We start from the raw sequence: 26,431 nt of genomic DNA on the forward strand, positions 1-26,431 counted from the left end.
GGATTGGGAGGATAATGATGTTGTAGCTAAAGCCCTGCACCAATCTCACCTTGCCAAGAAGGAGTGCAAATATAACAATGACCTCATCCCTTTCACGATTCCCACTTCCCCTGTCCAGCTTACCAGAATGTGTATGTGTGTGTGTGTGTGGATTAATGCAGTGGAATATTTTTGAGCTTGCTAAAATTAAAATTTAAAAATGCAACATTCCCCTTCCAGAATTCAAGATCAAAGGCATCTCCATTTATGCTTTTTTAATGATGGAGGAATGTGGCCACTGAACATACAATTTTAAGCCATGTGTTTGCTTTTAAGATCAGGAGAATACTTCGAAAATTGGGGGCCTCCTTAGATTCCAGAAAGATTATGTAAATCAAGATGTTGTACCTCTATAATGCCCTCACCTTTTAAAGTAGTTTAAAAAGAATACTTATTTCCCAAATGAAAGGCTTTCATTTTTAGCTTTGTCTTGGGAATAAATGAAAAAATACATTTTTAGAAACATTGTGCTGGAGAAACCTTGAAGTCAAACACTTCCAAACCCCATTCTCAGGGCAGGATCCTCCCACCTGATCACAATCGTATGAAGCCAGCTGTCATGAATGAGCAGCCCAGACAGCTCCCAGTGAAGAGAGTAGCCAGGGAGAAAGAGGGTTTACTGCGAGAGAAGGGGAGCATAACATAGTGTCAACTCCCCCTCCTCTCTTAGGAATGCCAGCTGATAAGGAGCCGGAGCCCTGCCAACACTCTAAAGGTAAAGGTAAGGGACCCCTGACCATTAGGTCCAGTCGTGACCAACTCTGGGGTTGGGGTGCTCATCTTGCTTTACTGGCTGAGGGAGACAGCGTACAGCTTCCAGGTCATGTGGCCAGCATGACAAAGCCGCTTCTGGCAAACCAGAGCAGCACACAGAAACACCGTTTACCTTCTCGCTGGAGCGGTATCTATTTACAGTATCTACTTGTACTTTGAGGTGCTTTCGAACTGCTAGGTTGGCAGGAGCTGGGACCGAGCAATGGGAGCTCACCCTGTTGCGGGGATTCAAACCGCCGACCTTCTGATCGGCAAGCCCTAGGCTCAGTGGTTTAACCCACAGCGCCACCAACGCTCTAGAGAACTGCAAATACCACGGAAGCAGTTCCTGTGGCAGGAACAGAGACAGAGATAGTGACCCGGAAGAGCTTGGAGTTGATCCAATCTCTCACCAGAGCCAGCGTTTTGGGGGGGGGTTGCTAGTCAGGAAGCAAAAAGGACATCAGCTTCATACGTTCACTTTCTGTTTTAGAAAACAGAAGGGAAGAGTCATCCCTTCCGCTTTCTAAAACACTTTCCCACTTTCTGTTTTAGAAAGCGGAAGAAGAGTCATTGTAATTCATGATGGCAACAGCTGGGTTATGCTGTCCATAGTTATCTGTTGGTTCTGACAATAAATCATCATTTTAATTAACTACGCTTACTGTGTTATCAAGCCAGGGACCGGACTCCTGGCATCAGCCTTCTGCAATGTGGTTTCTTTCAGACAGCTCTTACTGTCAGGAAATTCTTCCAACTTCCTCAAGTACCTCAGGACCAAAGGTGGGCACTATATACCTGCAGTCATCAAATTGTTTGAGGCTAAATCGATTGCACAGCTGTTATATGGTGCCTAATTAGGCCCCTCCGCCAACTGCACACCACTAGAATTGGTACAATCCAAATTCTTAAGATCTGCTCTACAAGTGAAACACGTCTCAAATACGTCTTGAAACTGGATCCATAAGAATCAAGGCCAAAGTGTGGCTCGCCACTCTTAATCACTGGTTGAGACTACTGTATCTTTCTTCCCGAGCGGCCTTGCTCCCCTGACTATTAAGGACGATTGCCAATCGACATGGAAACGAGCAGTGAAAAATATGATAACTAATCTAGGCATCAACACACAGATTCTACTTGACATGGGGCATGAACAAGCTAAAAATAATAATTAAACATGTGGAAGACACTGAAAGCCAAGCAGGCCTAGCCAGGTTCCCAAAATTTCTAATCAGTGAAGCCAGAAGATACTTTACCTCCCAAATGTCATATATAACCAACCTTGAAATCTCAAAACAGTGAAGGACTTTCACCTTGGCTCGTCAGGCCAACAGGAAGGCCGCTATAGAAGGACACCATACGAGGAGAGGAAATGCCCACGTGGTTTTGGGCAGCAGGAAACAATGGAACATGCCTTTTTCCATTGCCAGTACTATGTAGACATATGAGCCAGGTTCATCCTGCCTATCCTGCACAAATTCCCAGGATATACAGAACAACTCAACATCTCCCTGCTACTCCAGGATGAAAACCCAGGTGTTACATACTCAGTTGCTAGATTTTGCGCTCCCAAGATGGATATTTGCCAAAGGGTGGTTTGTGCTACTAACCAGTCCTAAACTGAAGGCCCATATTGGAAGACATTTATTCCAAGGTCCAGCCCTTATAGTTGTTTTAATTGCATGTATTTTAGTCCTTATCTGTTTCAGTTACCAGTTATTACTCATCAATTATTTGTGTTTAATCTCGTATTCTATTCACATGTTTTATCCTATGCTTGTTTCTTTGTTCTTATTTGCTTCAACAATTACTTGTCTAAATCCTAACTGCTATTTTATTCATATGTTCCTCTTACGCTGTTCTGTGACTATTATGGTCACAGTTTTATATGTGTGTGTGCGCGCACACACAGTTGCAGGGCTGTTTTACTGCATTGCAATGAAGTCAGGAATTGATGGCTGTGGCAGTGATTGTATAAACCTGCCCTGCCAGGCAAAGAAATATCCGGGACTAAAATACTATATTCTATTATGTAATTGTTGCAAATTGGATGGAATACAGATTATGTTTTACAGTTGAAGCACATTTTAAATTGTGAACACTAATGTAACATTTGGAGCTATCCAACAAATGGCCTGAAATTTTGATGTTGAAAGTCTCTACTCTGTCCCACGTAGATGCATGGAAGATGAGGAAGTTTATAGGGCCACAGTACAATGGTCCTGAAGCTCACCATCAGCATTTCCAATGGTCTCAGCAAGAAGGAGCAGGTGCCCTGATGGATCAGGCTGAAGGCAGGGGTGGGGAAGCCTAGGCCAGAGGGCCAAAGGCAGCCCCCCAAACCTTTCTATTTAACCCTTAGGACTCTTCCCTGGCCTTGCTTTGCAGCTTCCAGGAGGGTTTCTGCCAGGCTCCAATATGTCCCTGAACTCTCTTAATGCTTCTTGTTTTCCTGGATGGAGGGCAGAGAAGGGTGTGCAATGTGGCCCTCAGGTTGAGAAAAAGCTATCCACTGCTTTCAGTTATATACTTTTCCCCTTAAAGGGCATCCATGTTCCCCAAGCTCACAGCTGCGGCTTTCCTGCTAGCCTCTTCTACCTGCCCTTTGGTAAAACATTTGGACAACTTCCACATTACGGGTGACATCCAGTGTTTCGGTTCCATGAATGGAAGGACGTTCTGATTGAGGAAGGAGAGTTGTGAAAGGAGTCCTTCCACAAATGGAGTGAGAACACTGGATGTTCCCCAGTGTTGCAGGATCAGGGCTGGTGCAATGTCAGCTGCAGCCACTGCTCCTGAAAGGTAAGCCTGTTGGGCGTGTTGTGTGCTGTGAATCATTCCTGTTTACCGATGTCCATTCTGTCCGAATTTGCCATTCGCTGCAGATCTTCAGCTGGCACGTACTTGTGGTCTCTGGTTTCTCCAGATGGTGGCAGTGGTGTGACTGGACCGTCAGGGTGCGGTTGGCATAGATCTGCCGGCACAGGACTTGGCGGTGCTGCATCCCGAGGCCACAGGTCTTGCTGCATTCCGACCACTCCCCTATATCCCAGCTAAGAAATGCAGGAAGGAAGAAGAGATGTGGGTCATTCAATATCTCTTTCGGGGTGGGGAGCCTTGGTAGGGAAATGGGGCCCTCTATACCTCTCTGTCTGGTCCTTGCGACTCTTCCCAGGCCATGCCTTCCCCAGCTCCACCCTCCACTGGCCTTGCTTCACACCCTCCTTGGGATATGAGGGGCTTGCGTGTGGGTAGAACCTAGCCCACTGTACAAAGACAATATTTGCCTTCATTGCCCCACCCACTTTTACCTTTGGCCCCACTCACCACTAGGATGTGGCCCCCAGAAGGGAATGTGGCCCTCATGCTGGGAAAAAAGTTTAGCACCCCATCTATCTACGTGCTGGACAGAAAAAGTGTTTGAGTTCAGCCATTGTTCTAGCCCAATGTTTCTCCAACATTTTTCTCTGGGCCACACTTTCAGAATAAAAATTTGCTTGTGCCACACTGTGTTTTAAATGTATGTGCGGATGTGGCCCAAATCAATGTACAGGGAGTGAAGTAGCATATATTATATTTGACTGGTGGAATTGGCACTGTTATAGGTGTTACATTTGTAAGAACTGCGGCCAACACCTACACTTGGGAATGCCCTGCCTATTGACATCAAGCAGGTGCCTTTGCAGTACTCTCTTCAGAGCCTGCTAAAAACAATTTTGCTTAGACAAACCTACTCAGGTGTTAAGAAAGTCTTAATATGGACTTAAATTATTCTTGTTGGTTTTCTAAGTGATAATGTTATTGTCCTACCTTTTTCGTAAACTGATTTTAAATCAATTGCTGCATAAATTTTATTAAATAAATAATATTCTCGATTGTTTCATTGTCTGGAGAGATAACGGAGCGCACCACAGGGGGTGAAGTCAAATGACTGCACCAAAGTGACCTCCCCAGGGCGAAAGCCTGGTCAGTGGGTATGGAGGTCCTGGACTGGCCAGGCGACTAGTCTCTCAGCCTTGCTGACGTGGTCCAAAGGAAAGCAGAGTAATACCAACCCTGATTTAACCGTACAAGTAATAAGCATCATCCTCTTACAAGGCTGGGCACGGGAAGGTGTTGCAGGCTTCCTCTTCCGGGGTGGGCTTGGTGCTGGTGTCACAGTAACTCTCAGACACCTCCTCGTGGCTATTTCGGTTGACGCAGCTGAAGATGGGATACTGTGAGCCTGGGGTGAAAAGCAAGGAAGGAAAAGTAAGAAGCAGTGGGGGGGGGGGGGAATCTCAGGGTCGTATGCTGGGTGAAAGATTCCTGTATTGCCCTGGACTAGATGAGATGACCCTTCCGGTCCCATTCAACTCTACAATTTTACGATTTATTCCCTTGGTTAGAGAAAAAGACAACACAGTTACTAAGTTCTTCCCGTACTCCACATTTTGCCTTTGGCAGACCAGGATCCCCCAGGGTAGAATATATGTGTCAACTGTCCACACACTCCAGACCGCCTGCCTACCTTTCCCACACGTGGCGGAGCATTCAGTCATTCCAACTTGCTTCCAGTTGTGCTCTCGGCTGCGTCTTGCTGGCTGAGCAGCAGGCACCTGGTTGTCTGGCTGATGAGAGGGAAACCTTCCTGGCTGGATCACCGGAAAGGTCCCCACAGGCTGCCCCATGTGAGTGCCTGTCTCCCCATGCAAATCCTTCTCCTCATAATTCACTGTCTCTGTCACATCCAACTGGCCATTGAATGGCTCCCCTGGGGGAATGGAGACAATAACTGCTTAAAATAGTAGTCATTCCTTTCAACCACGAGCCATTCCAAATGTAGTAAGGCAAAATCCCCGTGACAAGCTGGGATGTTTATGCAAGTCCAGAAGAGAGTTTTAATAGGAAAACACAACATTTCTTCATATATACAAAGGCTGTATGGTTCTTTTGGAACAAGGCACCTCATTTGTCACAAAGCAGAAAACTGATGAGCTCTCTTACTGGTATCACAATTAATTAATTAATTAATTAGAAGATCATTGCATTGGGGGGATATAAAGGCTGTTTACCAGTGGGGATCTCTCTGTTCATGCATTTGGAGATTTGAGGGGTGTTCCAATGAAGGCCTGAATAATGGGTCATACCTAATAGAGTCATACTCAGTATGAACCCATTGAAATCAATGAACTTCAGCAACTATTTTTGCAACGAAAGAGCATGATCTTAACTAGATATATCTAAGCTTACAGAGTTTTGTAGAATCATAGAGAGTTGGAAGAGACCCTAAGGGCCATCTAGTCCAACTCCCTGTAATACAGTTTGGTTCAGAGGAGCTGACTTGTGCCCCAAATTGCAGGGGACCAGTTTTGTGCACACACAATGTAACATCATGACATCATGCATGCTATCATATGCATGAGGTGCCAAGCGCACATCTTTGGGAGGAGGCCCCTCAACATGGTGGGAAGGGGCTTGGCCCTCTGCCTACAATATTGTTCGACCCCATAAAGATGGCGCCTATGGTATGTCAGGTAACTCTTTCAGAATAAAACAGTCATCTTACCTGGCCGTCGATGAAGAGGCACCTGAGGGCTGATGACATTGGGCCCTGGAATGATGTACTCATAATGTATACCTGGGTTGGGCTGCTGATGAATCATCTAAGGCAGAAAGGAATCAAATGAGTGTCTGGGCAGATAGGGGGCTTAAGCTTCTCCACAGCAAACATATCAACTAGAGACATTGATCAGACCCCAGATTCAGAGATAGGAGACTTGGGGGCTTGTAGTTCTTGCCTCAAATAAAAAGTGAGCATTGGGACCCCTGAATTCTTCTGCAGCTGAGATGGAAATGAAAGCCAACCTTCTTTTCAATTTTTAAACCACCCCTCATCACAATAGATACTTAAGCCATTTACAAACCATTATATGAAAGAGAACACAATCTGCAATAAAAGATATTGTTCAATTATTAACACAACAATAACAGAGAAACATTTTGATGAACATGGCAGCAGTCTGTTGTAACAACAGTACTAAAACCTTGACTAAGACAATTGATTTCTACCCCACACCAGGCTGAACAAATATGTCAAGGCAAACCCAGGCACCTACAGTTCCAAGGGGATGGAGTTCCACAGTTGGGGACTGCAAAGCAGTGTTTCCCCCCAAAATTCAGTGGTTTGCATACTAATAACTATCAAGGGTGGGTCTTCTAGGTTAGAGAGAGAGAGAACAAAATGTACTTGTAGTTAACTGAAGTGGTATTATTATGCCTAATATTTGCAGCTTACATAGACATCCAAGATTTCATTTGTTGGGCCATCTGCTAGAAAGGATTCCCCTGCAGTACTTGAGATTTCATTGGGGCGTTTGTAGGTGAACATTGTTCCTCCTCCCTCATATCGCCCAGGTCGATCAATTGCCCAGTTCCCATTGATAATAGACCGCCCTGATCGACTCCGCAGTGCTGTAAAAAACAAGGGGGGAGATAGCATGTGTTAAGTTATATAAATATGTATTTATGATATATAAATGTTCATATTGACACAGCAATATCTACATCAATAAAACCTGAGCACAAATTCCGTAAACTGTTTGGTGGCAGAACATGTGCTGTATCTGCAAAGTGTATCTCCAGACTCCAGGTGAGGCTGGGAATGATTCCTGCATGAAATCCTGGAGACCCGCTGCCAGTCAATGTCAACAATACTGAGCTAGACAGAGCAAGGGTTGTACAGTACTTGGTATATGGCAGCTTCCTGTGTTTCTGGGTGTCTAGAACACATCTCTAGGTGAGCTCTGGAAGCAGTAACAGGAGAAAATAATTCTTTTTGAAAATCTCACCAAAAAAGAAGAGGAAGAATTGCTTCCAGTGACTCTGTATCACTCACCATGAGCTCTTGGAACTGTTTCCTTTATGGCAAGAATGGGGAACCTGTGGTGTCCCAGATGTTTTGAACTACAACTTCCATCACTCCCATCCACTGATCATATTGGCAGGGGCTGATGGGAATTGAAGTTCAACAACATCTGGAGGGCCACAGGCTACCCATCACTACTTTAGGAAATTCTCAGGTACCAATCGCTTCTTTCCAGAATGCCCTGCATCACTCAGCATCCTGCCTTCATTGCAACACCACACCCAGAAGTGGCAACAGAATACCCACCGCCAGAGGGATAACACGGAGGCCTTTCTAATATAGAAAAAACGTGAATGGGAACATGATATGGGTCTATGAGGTTGTATACAGTGTGAAGGAAGTGGATTGATAGAGGTTTTATCCCTCTTTCATACTACTAGAACCTAATGAGATCACCCAATGAAGGTGAACTTTAATAGATGGGTTCCCCCCCCCCAATGATTCCTTCACACAGTGCATAGTTAAACTTCTTGCCTCCACAAGAAGGTGTGTTGGCTACTGACTTGGAACAGGGAAATTTATGGGCAATAAGGCTATCAATGGCTACTGGTAAAGATTTTTTATTTTTACTTATTTATATGCTGCTTAATACAATAGTTCCTAATGTGTACAATTGAAATGCATCCTAAAACCAGTTAAAATTAACCAGAGTGAAAACTGAAACAAATGCAAGTTGGTCACATATTCTCACCAAGATGAGAGGCAGTATGCTTGGGAGTGCTGCTGCACTTATATCATTCTGGTGGACTTCCCCAAGGCATCTAGTTGGCCATTGTGAGACCTGGATCCTGAACTAGATAGACCTTTGGTCAGATCCAGCAAGGCTCTTCCTATGTTCACTCCAATTATAAGCTGGTGTTTACCAGGCCAGATGGAGTTTAAGCCACAACCGAGGAGGTATTTGTCCACAGCAGGATCATTCCTCCTAAGATATATCTGCTTAGCGACATTAGTGATGTATCCATTTCCCCTGTGATCTGTCCATGGTTCTGACACCTTGCCAGTCACTTTCCATTTGAACTGGGTTTTCTTCGTATGTACAGTGGTACCTCGGGTTACAGACGTTTCAGGTTACAGACTGTTAACCCAGAAATAGTACCTCGGGTTAAGAACTTTACCTTAGGATAAGAACAGAAATCGTGTGTCAGCAGCGTGGTGGCAGCAGGAGGCCCCATTAGCTAAAGTGGTACCTCAGGTTAAGAACAGTTTCAGGTTAAGAACGGACCTCCGGGACGAATTGAGTTCTTAACCCGAGGTACCACTGTACTTCCTTCTTGCTGACACTTAATTCAACCTACCCCCTGGGCTGAAGGTTCTTTCCAAAGTTCTGTTCCATTACTGGGAAGGAGCTCCTCCACAGGGGTGAGCCTTGAATAGGCACCTGGCACAAATGAGGAACATCTACCCTTTGATTCTAGTTACAGGTAGGTAGCCGTGTTGGTCTGAGTCGAAGCAAAATAAAAAAAACTCCTTCAGTAGCACCTTAAAGACCAACTAAGTAGCACCTTAAAGACCAACATGCACACGAAAGTTCATACCAAAATATAAACTTAGTTGGTCTTTAAGGTGCTACTGAAGGAGTTTATCTACCCTTTGAATTAGCAGTGGAGAGCCTACACACACACACACACACACACACACACACACACACACCGATATTGTTGGACTCAAACTCCCATCAGCCCCTCTACTTGGGGATTATTCCTTTGAAATATTTTATTCCTTTGAAATATTTTATTTGATGGTGTTCACAAACAGTCAAGACCTTTTCCTCTTCTTTCCTTTAGCACAATGGAATGGAAATGTTTCCTTGCCATCATTGGGTCCCGCTGGCATGAGAATGTACTCTATGTGTATGCTGATGTATGCACATAAAGTCCATCCATACGAAGAGGGACCCTTCATATTGAGCCAGAATCCTTCCTTGTATAGAGCTCTTCCCTGCACTAGCTAAATGTGCAGATGGCAGGGAAGGGATTCTGTTGCATAGGGCTAGCACAGGGATAAGTTCCCAGTACAAAGTGCTATGGTCAATCTGCATGGCTCCACATCCCCACTCACATGTTCTGTCAACATGGAGAAGATATGAGAACCTCCCTCCTGACATGGGGAGAAGTGTGCATGATTAACATGGAAGGATTCCACCACTTGCATTCCTTTCTTTTCAGGATTCAAGGTCCACCTCTTGTTAAAAGGACAGGGTGGAAACTCTAAACTGTCTGCATCAATAACTCACAGTCGGCAATTTAATTAGAACACCTGTGCTACAGAGCTCTTTGGCAAGCTTTCACTTGGCCTAGACTTAAACTAATTTTTAATATGGAATACATCTATTAAAAGTGTAAATGTAGTTTTATTTGATGATTCCTAATGTAGTTCTCTGGTTCTTTTCTTAAATCAAAAGCATAGAAATAAATAGGAAAAATGCTGGCAAAGACCTAGTGGTGAACATTGCACAAAGCTTGGATTGGTGCTTGGAAGCTAGTTGGTCTTGTCAAACTCCAGCTTGATGATCAACCTACATTAGGGTCGCCAGTGCTATACTGTGATTAAAGCACCACCAAATGTGCTGTCAAAATGTTGGGAGACAATATGGAAATGAAGTTCTCCTGAGCAAAAGGCGGGAATGAACTTTTAGGGGTTATTCTGCAGTAGCAAATTTCTTCACAAACTTAGATTAAAAGAAGCCTTGGATCCCCAACAACCCATTGCTGCCAGCCTTTTCTATTCCACCAAACTGTTGTCAACCTAAGGCCCATGGGCCACAAGCAGCCCACAGGGGTCATTTAACTGGTCCACAAGTCGCCCCCGAACCAAGTCGCACACTTGGCTGCGCTAAACCAGCATAGTGCGGCACAGGGACTCACTTCTGCGGCTCTGAAATTCACATCTGTGCAGATGCAGACACCGAAAAGCACATTTGTGCAAATGCAGACACCGGAAATTGCATCTGCGCAGACGCAGGTGCCGGAAATCACAGGCAAGTGCACGATCCGGCCCACAGAGGGATCTCCGCTAGAGTGAACTGGCCCAGGCAAGGTAAACCTTGCTGACCCCTACTCTACGCTCTTCTTCCAACTATGCCTCAGGTGAATGTGGTGCCTTGAAGGCACACCTGAATAAGCCTCCCTGTCTGAGGGACTGCAACACAACAGCATTATCTCCTCTAAGGTCCTCTAAGGTCTGACAAATCCCTCCTTTGCCTCACTGACAATTTCATTTTCTAGAAGGTGGGGAAAGCAACAAGGGGATCTTCTTTCTTGGACCTGGTCCTCACCAACAGGGAGCAACTGATCAACAAAGTCGAAGTACCTGGAAACTTGGGAGGAAGTGATCAAGTTCTCCTGGGTTTCATGATACAGAGGCAAGGAAAAGCTGAGTGTAGCCAGACCTGCACTCTGGACTTTAAGAAGGCCAATTTCAAAAATCTTAAGGAGCTACTGGGTGAGATCCCATGGTCAGAAATATTCATAGAGAAGGGAGTCCAAGAAGGATGATAGTTTCTGGTAGAGTCCTTTAAGTTCTTGGGCTCTGTGATCTCTCAAAAATGGAATTGGTCAGATAACATCAATATTATTATTTAAAAGGTACACCAGAGATTGTATTCTTGCAGCAACTAAGGAAATTTAATCTGCCCCAAGAATTGCTGGTCCAATTTTATAGAGGTACTATTGAAACTGTTCTCTGTAATTCCATTACTGTCTGATATGGTACAGCCTCAAAGCTGGACAAGAAGAGGCTCCAAGGAGCAGTAATAACTGCAGAGAGGGTAATTGCTGTTAGTTTGCCTCCAATAGAGACAATTTATGCTGCTCAAGTCAGGAAGAGAGCAGAGAGAATTGCTGTAGACCCTTCGTATCCTGGCCATCACCTGTTTGATTTACTCCCATCCGGACGTCAGTACAGGACTCTATATACAAAAATGTTTAGGCACAGGGATAGCATTCTTCCTTGTGCCATAAAATTGTTGAATCTGTAGTTGTGGGCAGAAGGGAGGCCAGTTGGTGGTAGGGGGTCTTTTTGCTGTGCTGTTGTATTGTGAGGGGAATAGTGTTTGTATGAGGTACGTTTTTTTCTTTACATTGCAATGTAAAGGTAAAGGTAAAGGGACCCCTGACCATTGGGTCCAGTCGTGACCGACTCTGGGGTTGCGCACTCATCTCGCATTATTGGCCGAGGGAGCCGGCGTATAGCTTCCAGGTCATGTGGCCAGCATGACAAAGCCGCTTCTGGCAAACCAGAGCAGCACATGGAAACGCCGTTTACCTTCCCGCTGTAGCGGTTCCTATTTATCTACTTGCATTTTGACGTGCTTTCGAACTGCTAGGTTGGCAGGAGCTGGGACCAAGCAACGGGAGCTCACCCCGTCACAGGGATTCGAACCGCCAACCTTCTGATCAGCAAGCCCTAGGCTCAGTGGTTTAACCACAGCGCCACCTGGGTCCCTATATTGCAATGTAGTCAAAGCAAAATTTCAAGTATGGTTGATACTTGGCCAATAAATTATTCTATTCTATTCTAAAGGAGAAATATTGAAGGCCCAATTTCAATAAGAAACAAAAGTGGGAGGCATCTAAAGAAACCAGTGAGGCTGCATAAGGAGCTGACAGATGAGCTGAGATGTAAGAAGGGCATGTCTAAGAAATGGAAGAAAAGGAAATCACGAAGAAAGCATATATACGAGTAACCAACAGCTGCAAGGAAAAGGCAGGCAGGGCAAAGCTCAGAATGAGCTAGGACTCAGACTTGCAACAAAGTTTAAAAACAATTTTAAAAGGTTGATTTGGCTATGCTTGAAGCAAGAGGAAAAACAAGCAAGTGGCAGGTCCTCTTCATGCAGTAGACGGAGCAATGCTATTGGGTAACAGAGAGAAAGCGAAACTGCTCAACACCTACTTTGCCTCTGTCTTCACCCAAAAGGAAAGTGATGCCAACCTGGTGATAACAGGTAATGATGTAAGGAAAGAGCAGCAGCCCAAAATAGAAAAAGAGGTGGTAAGGGACCACCTAGATACTTAAATGAATTCAAATCCCCAGGGGCTAATGAGCTGAATCCAAGGGCACCAAAGGAGCTTGCAGATGTATCTCAGAGCCTCTGTCCATAAACTTTGAGAATTCTTGGATCTTCTATGATCCATTGGGCTAGGGATGTGGGGAATAACATAGAACAGAATCATGGGGAAAGATGTGGAAATGTGGGTTGAAATTCACAGCATGTTATACCTTTGAGGGAGAATTTTATGAAATTGGTATATAGATGGTACTGTACAACAAGAAAATTACCAAAAATGTATAAATAAATGTCAAATCTTTGTTGGGAATATAAAGAAGTAGAATGTTCATTTTACCATATGTGGTGGACGTGCAGTGTAGCTAAGGACTTTGGGGGAAAGATTTATAATGTGTTGAAAAGATATTTAAGGTAACTCTCCCCAAAATACCAGAAGCTTTCTTATTGGGGATAACTGGATCTCAAGGCTGTCACATGGAAGTGGGAACAAAGCTTGTTTTCTCCTGCCCTGGAGGCTAGGAACTGAACCAATGAAAGACGAGGACATTTTCCTTGTAGTGCTAGCCTGAAGGAGACAGTTACACAGGAAGTTTAGTTCCTGTTACTTGCATAATGGTCCTTGTGTCCCATTATGCTCCATTGGTCAGCATCAAGGAAATGTGCAGACCTTGGCTCACTAATCTGGAGGGGATCCCAGGAAAATGACCCAGACAGAGCAGAGGTGAGTCAAGACCAAAGAGCAGCACCAGTCAGGAGAAGCTAAATGGCCAAATACAATTAAACACAGCTCTATTTTTAATCTGTAATCAAGCCATTACATTAACAAAGGGATTTATTTAATTGAAGCCTTCATCCATAACATGCAATATTACTTTAGCTGCAGTGTTGTTCGTTTTCCTTTTAATTCCCTTGATCTGAAATCAGTCTCTGTGCCTTATTACACAATTCAGGTGAAGAGCTTAACAAAACTCAAAAGGATGATGAAGACATTTCTCTGGTGAAGGGAAAGGAAAAGCTTCACATCATAGTGGGCATGCTCAAAAAAGGGGTTTCGCATATGAATTCACAGGCAAGCACTGCCACGCCATTCTTCCCAGAGATTGCCCTCCTATCTCACTTTGAAATCAGGAAGGAAGAGCCATGGCGAGTCCATCTCCCTTATTTCTTCATTACAACAAATGTTTCATTGTCCCTGGTTTGCACAGGAATGGAGTAGAAGTTTCAGACCAAGACATTCTGCTGCCACAGAGCCTTTTTGCTCTAGATCACTTGTGAGCCACAGCCTAATCCAAGGTGTATTACAACAGGTACACTGACACCCTGCAAATATATGGTCAAAGAGAAAGAAATGGGTCCCCACATGCATATTTGGGCCTGAAAAGGTTGGTGGCACCTGCTCTAGACTTGAGGTGAGGGGTCACTTTTGTCTAGTGGTCCAGATAAAAAAGTGGCCACCTCTCTACAGACATTTGATAGGTGGGCAGGTACACCCATCTGTCAATCATCTGACATCATATGTGCTCCATCCAGAGTTTATGACCTATACAGGGGTGCCAACTTGAATAAAAAAATGGGTGGGGGAGATAGGTAAGCCTTGCCCCTCATAATCGAACACAAGGCACAACATGCACTCACCACTTGAATGGCAATGCTCATCAACTTTTTGGGAGGGCATCCCCCTCAAATATTTTATTGTGGGGGCTGAAGGGACCTCAGCCCTAGGAGCTGGCTCCTGTGGACCTATATCATGGTTTCATTTAATATACTGACAAGAGAAGTGACTTTTCTCTCTCATCCTTTTCCTGCTTATGTTACAGGGATGTGGAATCCAGACAGAACCTTGTGGCACCCCACTAGTCACTTCTCTCCAGGATGAAGAGGAGCCATTGATGAGCACCCTTTGGGTTCGGTCAGTCAGCCAGTTACAAATCCACTGAGTGGTAGCATTGTCTAGCCCACATTTTACCAGCTTCTTTACAAGAATATCATGGGGCACCTTGTCAAAGGCCTTGCTGAAATCAAGATAGGCTATATCCACAGTGTTCCCTTCATCTACCAGGCTTGTAATTATGACAAAGGAAAGACCCCTTCATCGTCTGTTTAACTCGTTGCTTGTTTTCCTTCTCTTCCTGTTTTGTGGGATGTAGGTTTTGTTGGGATAGTACCGTGTTTCTCATAAAATAAGACGCACCTTGAAAATTAGCCATGGCAGGATTTTCCTGGGTTGAAAAAAAATATAAGATACCCCCAAAATAAGCCATAGTGGTGGGAGCAGGTCTGGATGGCGCCATGGAAGAGGAAGATGCCTCTCAGCGCCCGGAACCAGATGCTGCTGCCCCTCCAAAATGCCCAGCAGTGTGCGCCGCACCAAGCGTTGACCTGACGGCGGGACGCAGCAAGAGCCACAGCACGCGCCGCTCCGAGCGCCGACCCGTGGAGCCCGGACCCAGCGGGACCCAGCAGCGGGCCCTGCTGAAGCGCCGACAAAGCGCCCAGCAGCGCAGCAGCCAGTTCCGGGCGCCTAGCCGCGACAGGAAGAGGAGGTAATTTTTTTAAATAATAAGACACCTTATTTTCTTGAGTAAAATAAATATAAGACGGTGTCTTATTTTATGAGAAACATGGTATGCAATGAATTTTAATATTTTTAATTATTGTTGTGTTGATATTTGTGTACAGGCATGGTCCTCACAATAAACGGATTTGTTGTTGTTGTTTGGGTCCTCTCTTTCCCCCTTTTTGAAAATAGGGACAACATTTGCCCTCCTCCAGTTTGCTGGGACACGTGCTGGCTATTTGTTTGAATTCCTCTCTGGTGGTTCCCCCTTTTTCCATTTTTTGTACATATCCCTTTTAAATCTTAATTCAGTTAAAAGCTCTTTAGATAGCCACCCTGGCTTCTTTAGGCACCTTCCATGTTTCCGTCTCATTGGTATTGGCTGAAGTTGTGCTTTTAATATCTCCCTTTTAACAAACTCCCAACCATCATGAACTCCCTTCCCTTTTAGTATTTCTGTCCATGGGATTTCACCCAGCGTTTCCCTAAGTTTTCTGAAGTCGGCTTTCTTAAAGTCTAGAATTTGAGTCTTAGTATGCTTGGTTGCTCCTTTCCGCTGTATAATAAACTCCAGAAGAGCATGGTCACTCCCACCTAATGATCCTGCCACTTCTACCCCGCTAACCAGGTTCTCCTCCCCTTGGTGGTAATAAAGCATGGAAATCTCAAATGGGGGTAATAAAACTGCTACTTTCTATGCTAGAAACAGATGCTCAGGCCGTGGCATGTTAGAACTAACAACAAATAGCCTTGCATTATCAAATGTCACAAGAGAAATGAAGGGACTTGAAGAAATCTGATCTTTTAAAAACCAGCTTGGATGGAATATAAATAGCATCAGGAACTTCATCAGGAACAGGTGAGGGGTGTCACCTACAAGCGCCAGGCAAATCAGTTTATTTTGGTTTCTCTTAAATTCTCATATTTTCAACCTTCATTTCTCCACATTTTTGCATCAGTTTTTTTTTAAGTCCTCATGAAAATTCAGCACTGAACACACAATTTTGTAAAAACATTTCCCCTAATTTAATGCATTTTAAATGCTATTTTTACACTAATGTAAGCATTTTCAGGCACATTTCCCTCTAGGATATGCATTTTTGTACACATTATTTGGCTTGAGAACTGAATTGCAAAATATGGAGAAGTTCAGGTTTAAAGGTGGGTGTGTTTTCGTTCGTGCATATTTTCAGAAAGTATGAATTAGGTTGATACTCTGTTAAATGTGAACTGAATCAAATTTCTCCCCCTTCTGTACTGACTACATACAAGCAATGCTATTTTTCAGGGGGTACTCAGTACCAACACTTCTTTGTGGTTATTAAAAAGTGTGGCATTTACTCTAACAACTTCATGGTGAGTTTCAGCACCTATTTTTCTAGAAAAAAATGCACTGCATACAAGTGGTTATGATTTTGAGTTGTATCCTAGGCTGGTCCCATTCAGAGCAGTCCCACTGAAATTGATGAACATGACTAACTTAAGTCCATATTGATCCCCAACATACAGTCAGTGTTGGAGACATGGTCTCTGTTGAATGATCTATAAGGGTGTGTTTCTCAATCAGTTGTTTTGTGCCCCCATTTCCCTAAACACTCCTGCTTTTCTTTCTCCACTTTATGCTGGAAAGCACCTCCAAAAGCTGCAGGGAAATTTCCAACCCAATGGTTCCAAAGAAACCAACACCAGCTGATACAACAACAGTCCCTTTTACGTGCTAGTCAACGAAATAATAGCACACATCTGCAATGAAAGCCTCTCCTCCTCTTACAAAAAAAAGGGGGGAGCCAAGGGCTGATACATCACAGAGCTGCAATGTAAATAATGAGTTGGCTGCACAAAAATGCATAATGGCTGTAAGTAGCAGTTTAGATGCTGCCAAGAAACAGTGAAAGATCTTTGACACTCACTCAGGTTTTCCAGCCAATCAGTTAAGCAAGGTTTCTCCTCTCACCAGGGAGAAGCGCAATACTTTGCTTTAACCCACCCTCGCTGCACTTGCTGGCTTCTTTTCACTCTACAAAGTGATTGACTGAGAAGTTTCATAGAATCATAGAATTATAGAGTTGGAAGAGACCACAAGGGCCATCCAGTCCAACCCCCTGCCAAGCAGGAAACACCATCAAAGCATTCTTAACATATGGCTGTCAAGCCTCTGCTTAAAGACCTCCAAAGAAGGAGACTCCACCACACTCCTTGGTAGCAAATTTCACTGCCGAACAGCTCTTACTGTCAGGAAGTTCTTCCTAATGTTTAGGTAGAATCTTCTTTCTTGAAGTTTCAACCAACAGGCATTAAAAAGAAGCTAGCATCAATGTCAAATGGAATATTTCAAGGAGATAAAGCATGATACTCCTAATCTCAGGGTCATTGGTTTGAGCCCCACATCGGGAAAGAGATTCCTGCATTGCAGGGGGTTGGACTAGATGACCCTCATGGTCCCTTCCAGCTCTGCAATACTGATTCTAAGAGTGGCGGTGGCAATGATTGTAAATGGATGTTCAAATGAACTTGTTTATCATAGTGATCCACAAAGTGTCATAACAGCAGGTGACAAAGTTTCAAACCTTTCCTAAGAAATTCTTGACACAGCACAGTTAGCGTTAGCTCACATATTAATCATGATTGCTTTTGAGTATAATGCCTTCTCCTTTGTATGTGTTGACAAAACGTTTCCTTAGGATTCTGATTTACTGCAGATCTAATCCAAAGATATTAACATATTTTCACAATTTAAATTAATTTAACAGGATTCCCAGGGATGGTAGTACAACCTTAACTTGTACCTTGTAACAACTCTGCAAAACTGAGCCTCTCCTTCTTGAAAACAGGCCAGACAATCTCTTGCCTTAGCTGCTTCTTAGGTGGCGATGCACCAGTGCTTTTTTTCAGGGGTATGCAGTAAAAAGTGTGGCACTTACTGTAACAACTTCATGGTGAGTACCGGCACCTATTTTCCTAGGGGGGAAAGCACTGAGAGGCTTTGTAATGGCAGCAGCAAGATTACACAAGGGGAACTGTAAGGCCAAAGTGACCCTGAAGTCCTATGCCAATATTTCTGTCACACCAAAGCACATAAATCAGCCATTCTCTCTATTCCTAGTCCTATTTTGCATTCTTTAAATGCAACTTGATGGCCTGGCTGGCTCTATCAAAGCTGATGCTATTCCCGACAAATGCATGGTTGGCAAGCGGGAGAGTGTCTGCCAATCGTTCACAGTCGCCAACAGCTATCAGTCAGTCAATCACCCGTTTCCACCACCCTTCTGAGTGATACCCCTCCCCACCCTTTCCCTACATAAGCGCCTGGGGACTTCTGCTTCAGTGCAACCAAATGGTTAGACTCAGGTCCAGGCAGATTGTAAAGTCTTCAGGGAAAGGTCACTGATCTAACAAGAGATTTCTAGCAGAACTAATTAAGTAAAGTTACTGACTTTATGATGTACAAAATGAGCTTCAGTCCAAATCTCAGTGTTAAAAAGCACCTGAAAAAAGTCTCCTACTCCAAAGTAAGAGGCAAAGAACCTATTGTTTCTTGCTTTTCAGAAAAGCACATCCCTGGTAAAGTCTTCCAACAGGTTACTGAATCCTGATTTCATTGTGGACTGTACAATTCCTTCTTAATGTGTGTTTGTTTTCCTGATCTCTATATGCTTCCATTTTTCTCTACTTTGCTTCCTAAGCCATCACAGAAGGTAGGAGTTTGTTTGCACCGTACTTATTGCCAAATTCATGAAAGGCGTAGCCATACTCAGTTTGTGGCATGAGGCAGCCTAATTCTGTTTTGGCTGCAGTAGGGTGATGGTAGTAGAAGTGGTAACTAGAGATGCTGGAGAATTCAAATGAAATGAGAGTGGAATTACTTATTTGTCCCACGTTTAGAAATCCATACAGCAAATACAATCAATATTAACTGTTGTTGCTGGTTTCAATATGTACAGTCATACCTCGGTTTATGTACGCTTCGGTTTGAGTACTTTCAGTTTAAGTACTCCACGGACCCGCCTGGAATGGATTAATCCACTTTCCATTACTTTCAATGGGAAAGTTCGTTTCAGGTTAAGTACGGACTTCCAGAACCAATTACACCCATCCTTTGGGTTAAGTACGCTTCAGGTTGAGTACTCTGCGGACCCGTCTGGAATGGATTAATCCACTTTCCATTACTTTCATTGGGAAAGTTTGCTTCAGGTTAAGTACACTTCAGTTTAAGTACTCCACGGACCCACCTGGAATGGATTAATCCACTTTCCATTACTTTCAATGGGAAAGTTTGCTTCAGGTTAAGTACGCTTCAGGTTAAGTGCAGACTTCTGGAACCAATTGTGTTTGTAAACCGAGGTACCACTGTAATTGATTATGCTGTTTTTTCCTCTCTATTTGTATTGCATTCCCTTTGCACTGAAATTGATGTGGGTGGAATAATCCAATGGTAATATAATTTACATAACTTAGTCACTGATGTAAATTAGGCAAGTTATATAATTTCACCAGAGCAAGCAGTGAGACAGTGTAATTTTTGGCAGGAGACAATCTGTAGTGGAATGGAAGCAGTGCTGCATGTGATGAATACAGAGCTCTTTAGCACTAAAATGGAACCAATGGCAATTCACACAAAACCCCATTGCCATTTGTTCCAATTCCATGCTAAGCCACGAGTTTTCCTAAGGGGAAGCAACAGAGCAAACAGAAGTGTGGGTGAGGCCTGAATCATGCTTAAAGTATACTTATTGAAAACAATGGGACTTCAGCCTAACTGATTTCAGTGGGTCTGCTCTAAGGGTTCAATTCTCAATACACTTATGTGGGACTCAGCCCCACTGAATTCAATAGAGCTCACTTTTGAGTAAACATAGTCCAATGGGGTCTCATCTGACAGTAAGATTTCTGTTCTCAGAATGGAGAGGTAAGCAATTTGCAGCAATTCTCCCTCCCTCCTGCAGCCCCGCTCCCCAAAGTTGCTCTGAAGCAACCCTCTGGGTCACATTTAGCAGAATGTGACTGATCTAGGGGAGAGGAAACTACTGAGCATTGCTTTCCTCCTTCTTTTGCTGACAGATTCTACCTTGCCATTATCTAAGTGATGCTATGAGATGCAACCCAACAACTTGATCCTACCCATAAAATGCAGCTCTGTTGTGTACATAACATGATGCAACATAAACAGCAAACTATTGTGCCAAAAACATATTGAGAAGCATTCTTTCCTGTAACAGAATTTAGAACACTACTTTAAAGTGATGAGCCAAAATCTCAATTCCAGCTCTGGAAAATACACTTTGATTTTAAATAACTATCATTTGGCCAGACAAGGAGAATGAATTAAACGTTGGGGGAAATACATTCCTGTATGTTAATTTTATGGCCCATTTACAACAAATGAAGCATTAATTGAATGGACTCCATGGTGTTGTCCCAGGTGTCTAATCAACCATTGCTGCTAGATACGGAGAACCACATGCAAAATATGTTAGACATGTGGCTGTGGGGAGAGGGCAAATACTGTTGAGGTTTAAACAAACAATAATAATAATAAAGCTCCACCCTTCAGGCAGGTTAGGATTTTTCAAACACTAGACTTCCAGTCTACCGCCAGCATCGAGCTCTGAGGTTCCTGGCACTGTGAGGGAGGGGGGAGTCGTGAGAGTGCCGCGGACCCGACCCCCCCAAAAAATACCCAGATTGAGCTTTCTGTGGACGTGAGAGCTCGGCTGTGCCCAGAAGTGACTCCTCCGCTCCCCGGTAAGCTCTTTTAAGAGCCCCGAGAGCGAGCGGAGTACAGAGTCGCGGGCACCATTTTTGAGCAAATCGCTACCCTCACAGAGCAAAGCTCTGAGCCAGCAGCGGAGGAGCGGTGGATTTTTCACAAAACAAAGGATTTGAAGTCATTGGACACCGTGGGTAAGGGAAATTTTTTTTAAAAAAAATATTAATAGGAATTGGCCACGGGAGGAGATTAAAACAGGAATTTGATCTCCCCCATTGAGAGAACGGTGATGCAGTTAATTTGCCTGCAGCTGGAAAGTTTGACAGGGATTTATTAACTTCCAAGGATTGGACTTAAAACCTTCCCCCTGAGGCAGGATAAAGGGGAGAAGGGACAAAGACATTAAAATCCCTGTAAAATCTTTAAGTTGGACTGGGGAAAGTCCCCCAGGAACTGGAGTCGGGTCCCTGGAGGGATCAGCCAGCCGCCATTATGGCATCACAATAGGAAGGAATTTGTTTACTTCTTGGAGGTTAGGGTTAGGGTTAGGCTCTTGAAAGAGCGCAAAATATAAGGCTGCGTACAAGAAGTTTGACAAATGCTCTTTTCAGAAATGGACATAAGATTTTTAAAATATGAACAAGAAATAAAAATGAGAGTTGGTAACCAGATCGGACGTAAACTTTGTTTCTGATGTTTCGAAATACGAACTGCGCCACTTCCTGCATTGTAATCTGTGCCGTTCCCATGGAATTTGAGACAAGCAGGATGTTAGTAGACACAACATCATGTGGCTCTTTAGACTTTATGGACTTTCAAAAGGAACTTTTGGAATTGCTTTTGGACTTTAAAAATGAAGTGCGGCAGAATAATATACAGATTGGCAAAATAAACCAGAACTGTGTGGAATGTGAAAATGGATTAATTCTGATAGAGAATGAAGAGAAGCAAGACGAACAAGCACCAGTCAATGTAATTGACCCTAAAGAAGAGGAGGAAGATCCATCAGTCCTGGACAATATAATTGAACTTTAAAAAGAGGAGGAAGATGTATGGAACATTGTTCCCCTAGTGAGAGAGGGGGAACAAGACTAATGTTCGATTCAAGGAGTCCTCAGAGAAGAACCAGCATGGAATAATGTCCTCCCAGTGAGAGAGGGAGGGCAGGATCCATACTGGGGCCAGAGTTTAAGTGGAATAAAAATTGAGATAGGGCTGAAAAGTGGAAAAATAGTTGGGTGGTACTGTGCTACAGTTAGAAAATTGGGGGGGGGCAGCAAGGGACAAAGAAGGGAGAGTGGTGGATAGGTGGCGAAAGAGTGGGAATAGGGTGAGGAGTAACAATGGGTTATTTTCTGATTGAGTAAGATGGTCCAAAACTGGAACGATTTATGGAGCTGGCTGATGCATCTGGGAGATCCGGAGTCCAGGGGAAGGGGGGGTAGAATTAGATATAAGTGGTTAAAGGTTATTATGATAGAAGAAATAATATTTGAATGTATGGAAATTGAATGTATAAATTGTGAGGCTAAGGGAAGAAATAGAGATGGATGGGAAAATAAATTTAGATTTGGATTAATTAATTAATGAATTTTAGGTTGAGGATAGTTGATGTTTGTTGTTTTGTAGATTAGAATTGGCTGTGAGATAATGGAAATTGCGTTAGAATGATTTAAGATGATAAATGAAATGATTTAAGATTTGAAAATGGACCAAGTTTACATTCTACTCATGTAAAAACATGCTGATTCCTGGACCATCCACGGGCCGGATTTAGAAGGCGATCGGGCCCCTGGTTTCTCAGGCCTCACACATTCCCCAGTGTCCCTGTGGCTTTGCCTGTGCCAAGGTGGATACTTTTAAAAACCTGTCACGGATGGTTCACTTTAAAGCTGAGGGTCTGGCTGTCAGGCCTCTTGGTGCAGTAAATCAATCTTTCCCCCTCCCAACAAGGAAGGTTCCCATGACTGCTGTTCCACCCAGCAGCTACCAGACACTTTGCATACACCATAAGGCAAGTGTCTTTCCTGTTTTCACAAGTTGCAACCAGTTGATGAGAGACTTGGAGAGGCCACACCTGCATTTCAGATGCAAAGCAGATAAGATGAAATCAAAGCCAGGGCATCACACAGGGCTGCAGGAGATGGATATAGAGAGCCCAGGCTTCTGTTTTCAGCCATACTATCACTAAGTAAGATGCAAAATACAAATGTGGATAAATATGGGAACATATATTTGTGTGTACAAATTGTATGCAATTTAAATGGTCTTTGTATATAATTTATATCAGTAGGCAATGGGTTAAAGGTAAAGGTAAAGGGACCCCTGACCATTAGGTCCAGTCGTGACCGACTCTGGGGTTGCGCGCTCATCTCGCATTATTGGCCGAGGGAGCCGGCGTATAGCTTCCAGGTCATGTGGCCAGCATGACAAAGCCGCGTCTGGCAAACCAGAGCAGCACATGGAAACGCCGTTTACCTTCCCGCTGTAGCGGTTCCTATTTATCTACTTGCACTTTGACGTGCTTTCGAACTGCTAGGTTGGCAGGAGCTGGGACCAAGCAACGGGAGCTCACCCCGTCACAGGGATTCGAACCGCCGACCTTCTGATCAGCAAGCCCTAGGCTCAGTGGTTTAACCACAGCGCCACCTGGGTCCCGGTAGGCAATGGGTTAGTATGTATTTATGTCACAACACTTGAGTGTAAAAGAAAATGGCCTTAAAGACTGAATGCATCTGAAACTATGGAACAAAGCCAGGCTGGTCTATCCCAATCGATCCCTCTTCTGACCTCCTAACATCAAGTTTTTAGTTTAAATGAGACATGACTTACCTAAGTAATTGTTGCTCTTGGACATTTCTGTAATGTTGATTTTTGTGGCGCCCTCTGGGATTTCTACTATCTTGTGGTAGCCAAGGTTGGTCAGAGTGTGCTTGAAGACCCCTGAGACCACTTGACAAGCTGTGTTGTCCCCTCCGCATATCCCACATTTGTCGACCACTTTGTCTGAGCCCAGATAGTCATCACAGCCAATGCTCTGTCAAGAAGAGACAAAAAGTGTAAATCAGTTACAAGGATAACTGAAAAGCTTCTATGCAATGCCTTGGCATTGGGTGTTGTTGTTGTTGTTGTTGTTGTTGTTAAAAAAAGCAGCATAACTAATAGGGAGTTCTCATAGATCACTGGAAGAACACATACTTGGCTTGCAGAATTTCCAGGATCTCCACTCATGGAGAGCAGGTAGTGGAACTGGAGCAGGAAACTTGAGGAACAACAGACTGACCAGGCAGCACAGGGCTAGATAGTGCAAAGGTCTGGATGAGGACAAGGCAGCTTCTTATGCCCCTTCTTATGCCTCCTTATTGAAAGGGCCACATGGGTTTGAGTAGGGGTGGGCATCCTTTTTTCTGTGGAGGGCTGCACTCTCTTGAGGGTAATCTGTTGAGGGCTACACATTGGTGGTGGGAAGAACCAGAGATTATTATGGATGGAGCCAGAGACAAAAGTGTTTTGGATTCATTAATCTGGGATGAAGATCACCTTGCTTCAGGTTTTCACCATAGTTACCTTGAATTCCCAATCTTACACATATGCACTCAGAAGCAAACCCTACTGTGTTTGATGGGGTTACTCTGAAATAAGAATATGAAGGAGGAGGAGGAGGATTTTAGTACAACAGACCAATTCGGCTATTAGAAACTAACCAATTTTAGTCTCCCTCCCTCCCTCCCTCCCTCCCTCAATCTCTCTCTCTCTCTCTCTCTCACACACACACACAGTCTACTAATTTGTTTTCAGACACCTTGAGGCTGGGGTGATTTATTCCCTCAAGCCATATGATTACAAATAAAAAGTTTTGAAAAATAAATTTAACTTTTTCAAAACATTTCCCCTTTGTTTGTTGTGAAACTACCTAAAATCAAGAGGAAACACTTTTAAAATCAAGGAAACAAAAGGAGGGAATGAACAGGAAGGAAAGAACTCTGATGGGATGGGAGGATAGACCAGTTTCAGAAGGTGAGGGGGCTACATGAAACAAGGGAATATTCTCACCGTAATTTATTGCCTCTTGATATTTGCGTAGCTTATTCTGGGTACAATGTGAGGTGTTGGCAGACTTAGAAAACTCAGTGTAATTATTGCCCTAGTCCTCCAAGAAGGCTTCCCTCATTGTGATGGGTGTTCCAGCACCACCTCTGCCACTGGTCAATAGCTACCTCCAAACTGTGCTATGAGTCAAATCTATTCAATGAGGGCAAAGAGGGAGACCCTGCTGCTGTTCACCATCCCTCTCCCTGCCTCACTCTCAGAATCATAGCTGCCAAGTTATCCCTTTTTAAAAGGGATTTTCCCTTATGCTGAATAGGCTTCCTTGCGAGAAAAGGGAAAACTTGGCAGCTATGCTCAGAATGGCCAAGGGGTCTTTCCTCCAAGTGGAGCACTCTGAGCCTGGTGACCAGGAAAGTGCCCACACCATGGGTTGCTAAAGTGGTAAGAAATGCTTTTTAAACTTGGGGGGGAAATTAAAGAACCAGGTAATGGTAAATGTTTTCTCTACGTTTAAAGAGCTTTTCTAGTCATGGCTGCAAACTGCAATGGCACCAAATAAGAACATAAGAACAGCCTTCTGGATCAGGTCAATGGTCCATCTAGATCAGCATCTTGTGCTCACAGCAGCTAGTCAGATGCACTGTGGGAAACCCCCAAGCAGCACTCAAGCACAAGAGCCCCTCCCCCCTGCAGCTTCCAGAAAATGGTATTTAAAAGCATCATTGTCTCTGCTTGACACCCTGCCTACCGTAGTAGCCACTGAAAGCATTCTCCTCTTTTAATTTGTCCAACCCTCTTTTAAAGCCATCCAAGGCAGGCTTAATCAAGTGCTATATTTTAACTATGTGCTACACGAAACAGTCCTTTCTTTATCTTCATCTTTTTCACTTAGCTTCATTGGACATCCATGGATTCTAGAGTTATGGGCAGGAAAGAAAAAAACTTTCTCTACCTACTTTCTCCTTGCCATGCATAATTTCAACAACTTCTATGATGTCACCTCTTAGATGCTCTCTCAGCTACCTCACATAAAATGCCTCATTCTGAGGAGTGACCCCTTGATCTTTGGACTCAGGGCTGAAAGGAAACATAGAATCATAGAACTGTAGAGTTGGAAGGGACCCCAAGGGTCATCTAGGGACCCCAAGGGTCATCTAGGGACCCCAAGGGTCATCTAGCCCAAGCCCCCTGCAATGCAGGACTCACAACTGAAGAATCTCTGAAAGATGGCCATCCAACCTCTGCTTAAAAACCTCCAAGGAGAGTCCACCATCTTCCTAACATAGCAGGCATCTATGTGGGCTGTGGGGTTCCAGGCACCCACAAATTTTCAGTGAAGCGCCCCCTGATCTTCTATTTAGCCATACATTGACATGACCATGTGATGTGACATCAGTATACCCTGGG

The 26,431-nt window shown here is 43.9% G+C and overlaps 1 protein-coding gene across 12 annotated transcripts in view; it reads right to left on the reverse strand.

Annotated features, from left to right (window-relative positions):
- Positions 1-26,431, reverse strand: part of THSD4 (thrombospondin type 1 domain containing 4) — a 369,711-nt gene that overhangs the window by 40,182 nt on the left and 303,098 nt on the right. For 11 of the 12 annotated variants that reach the window (XM_060282606.1, XM_060282603.1, XM_060282605.1 and 8 more), the window contains 6 exons: positions 23,807-24,011; positions 7,070-7,245; positions 6,341-6,437; positions 5,303-5,566; positions 4,888-5,017; positions 3,641-3,845 (listed from right to left, as the gene is read on the reverse strand). In XM_060282606.1, coding sequence (XP_060138589.1) covers positions 3,641-3,845; positions 4,888-5,017; positions 5,303-5,566; positions 6,341-6,437; positions 7,070-7,245; positions 23,807-24,011 — 1,077 coding nt within the window. The remainder of the gene's footprint in view (positions 1-3,640; positions 3,846-4,887; positions 5,018-5,302; positions 5,567-6,340; positions 6,438-7,069; positions 7,246-23,806; positions 24,012-26,431) is intronic. The other variant, XM_060282609.1, reaches the window with a different exon arrangement.

The sequence above is a fragment of the Zootoca vivipara genome, chromosome 14 (assembly GCF_963506605.1).
Source record: "Zootoca vivipara chromosome 14, rZooViv1.1, whole genome shotgun sequence".
Taxonomy (NCBI): Eukaryota; Metazoa; Chordata; class Lepidosauria; order Squamata; family Lacertidae; genus Zootoca; species Zootoca vivipara.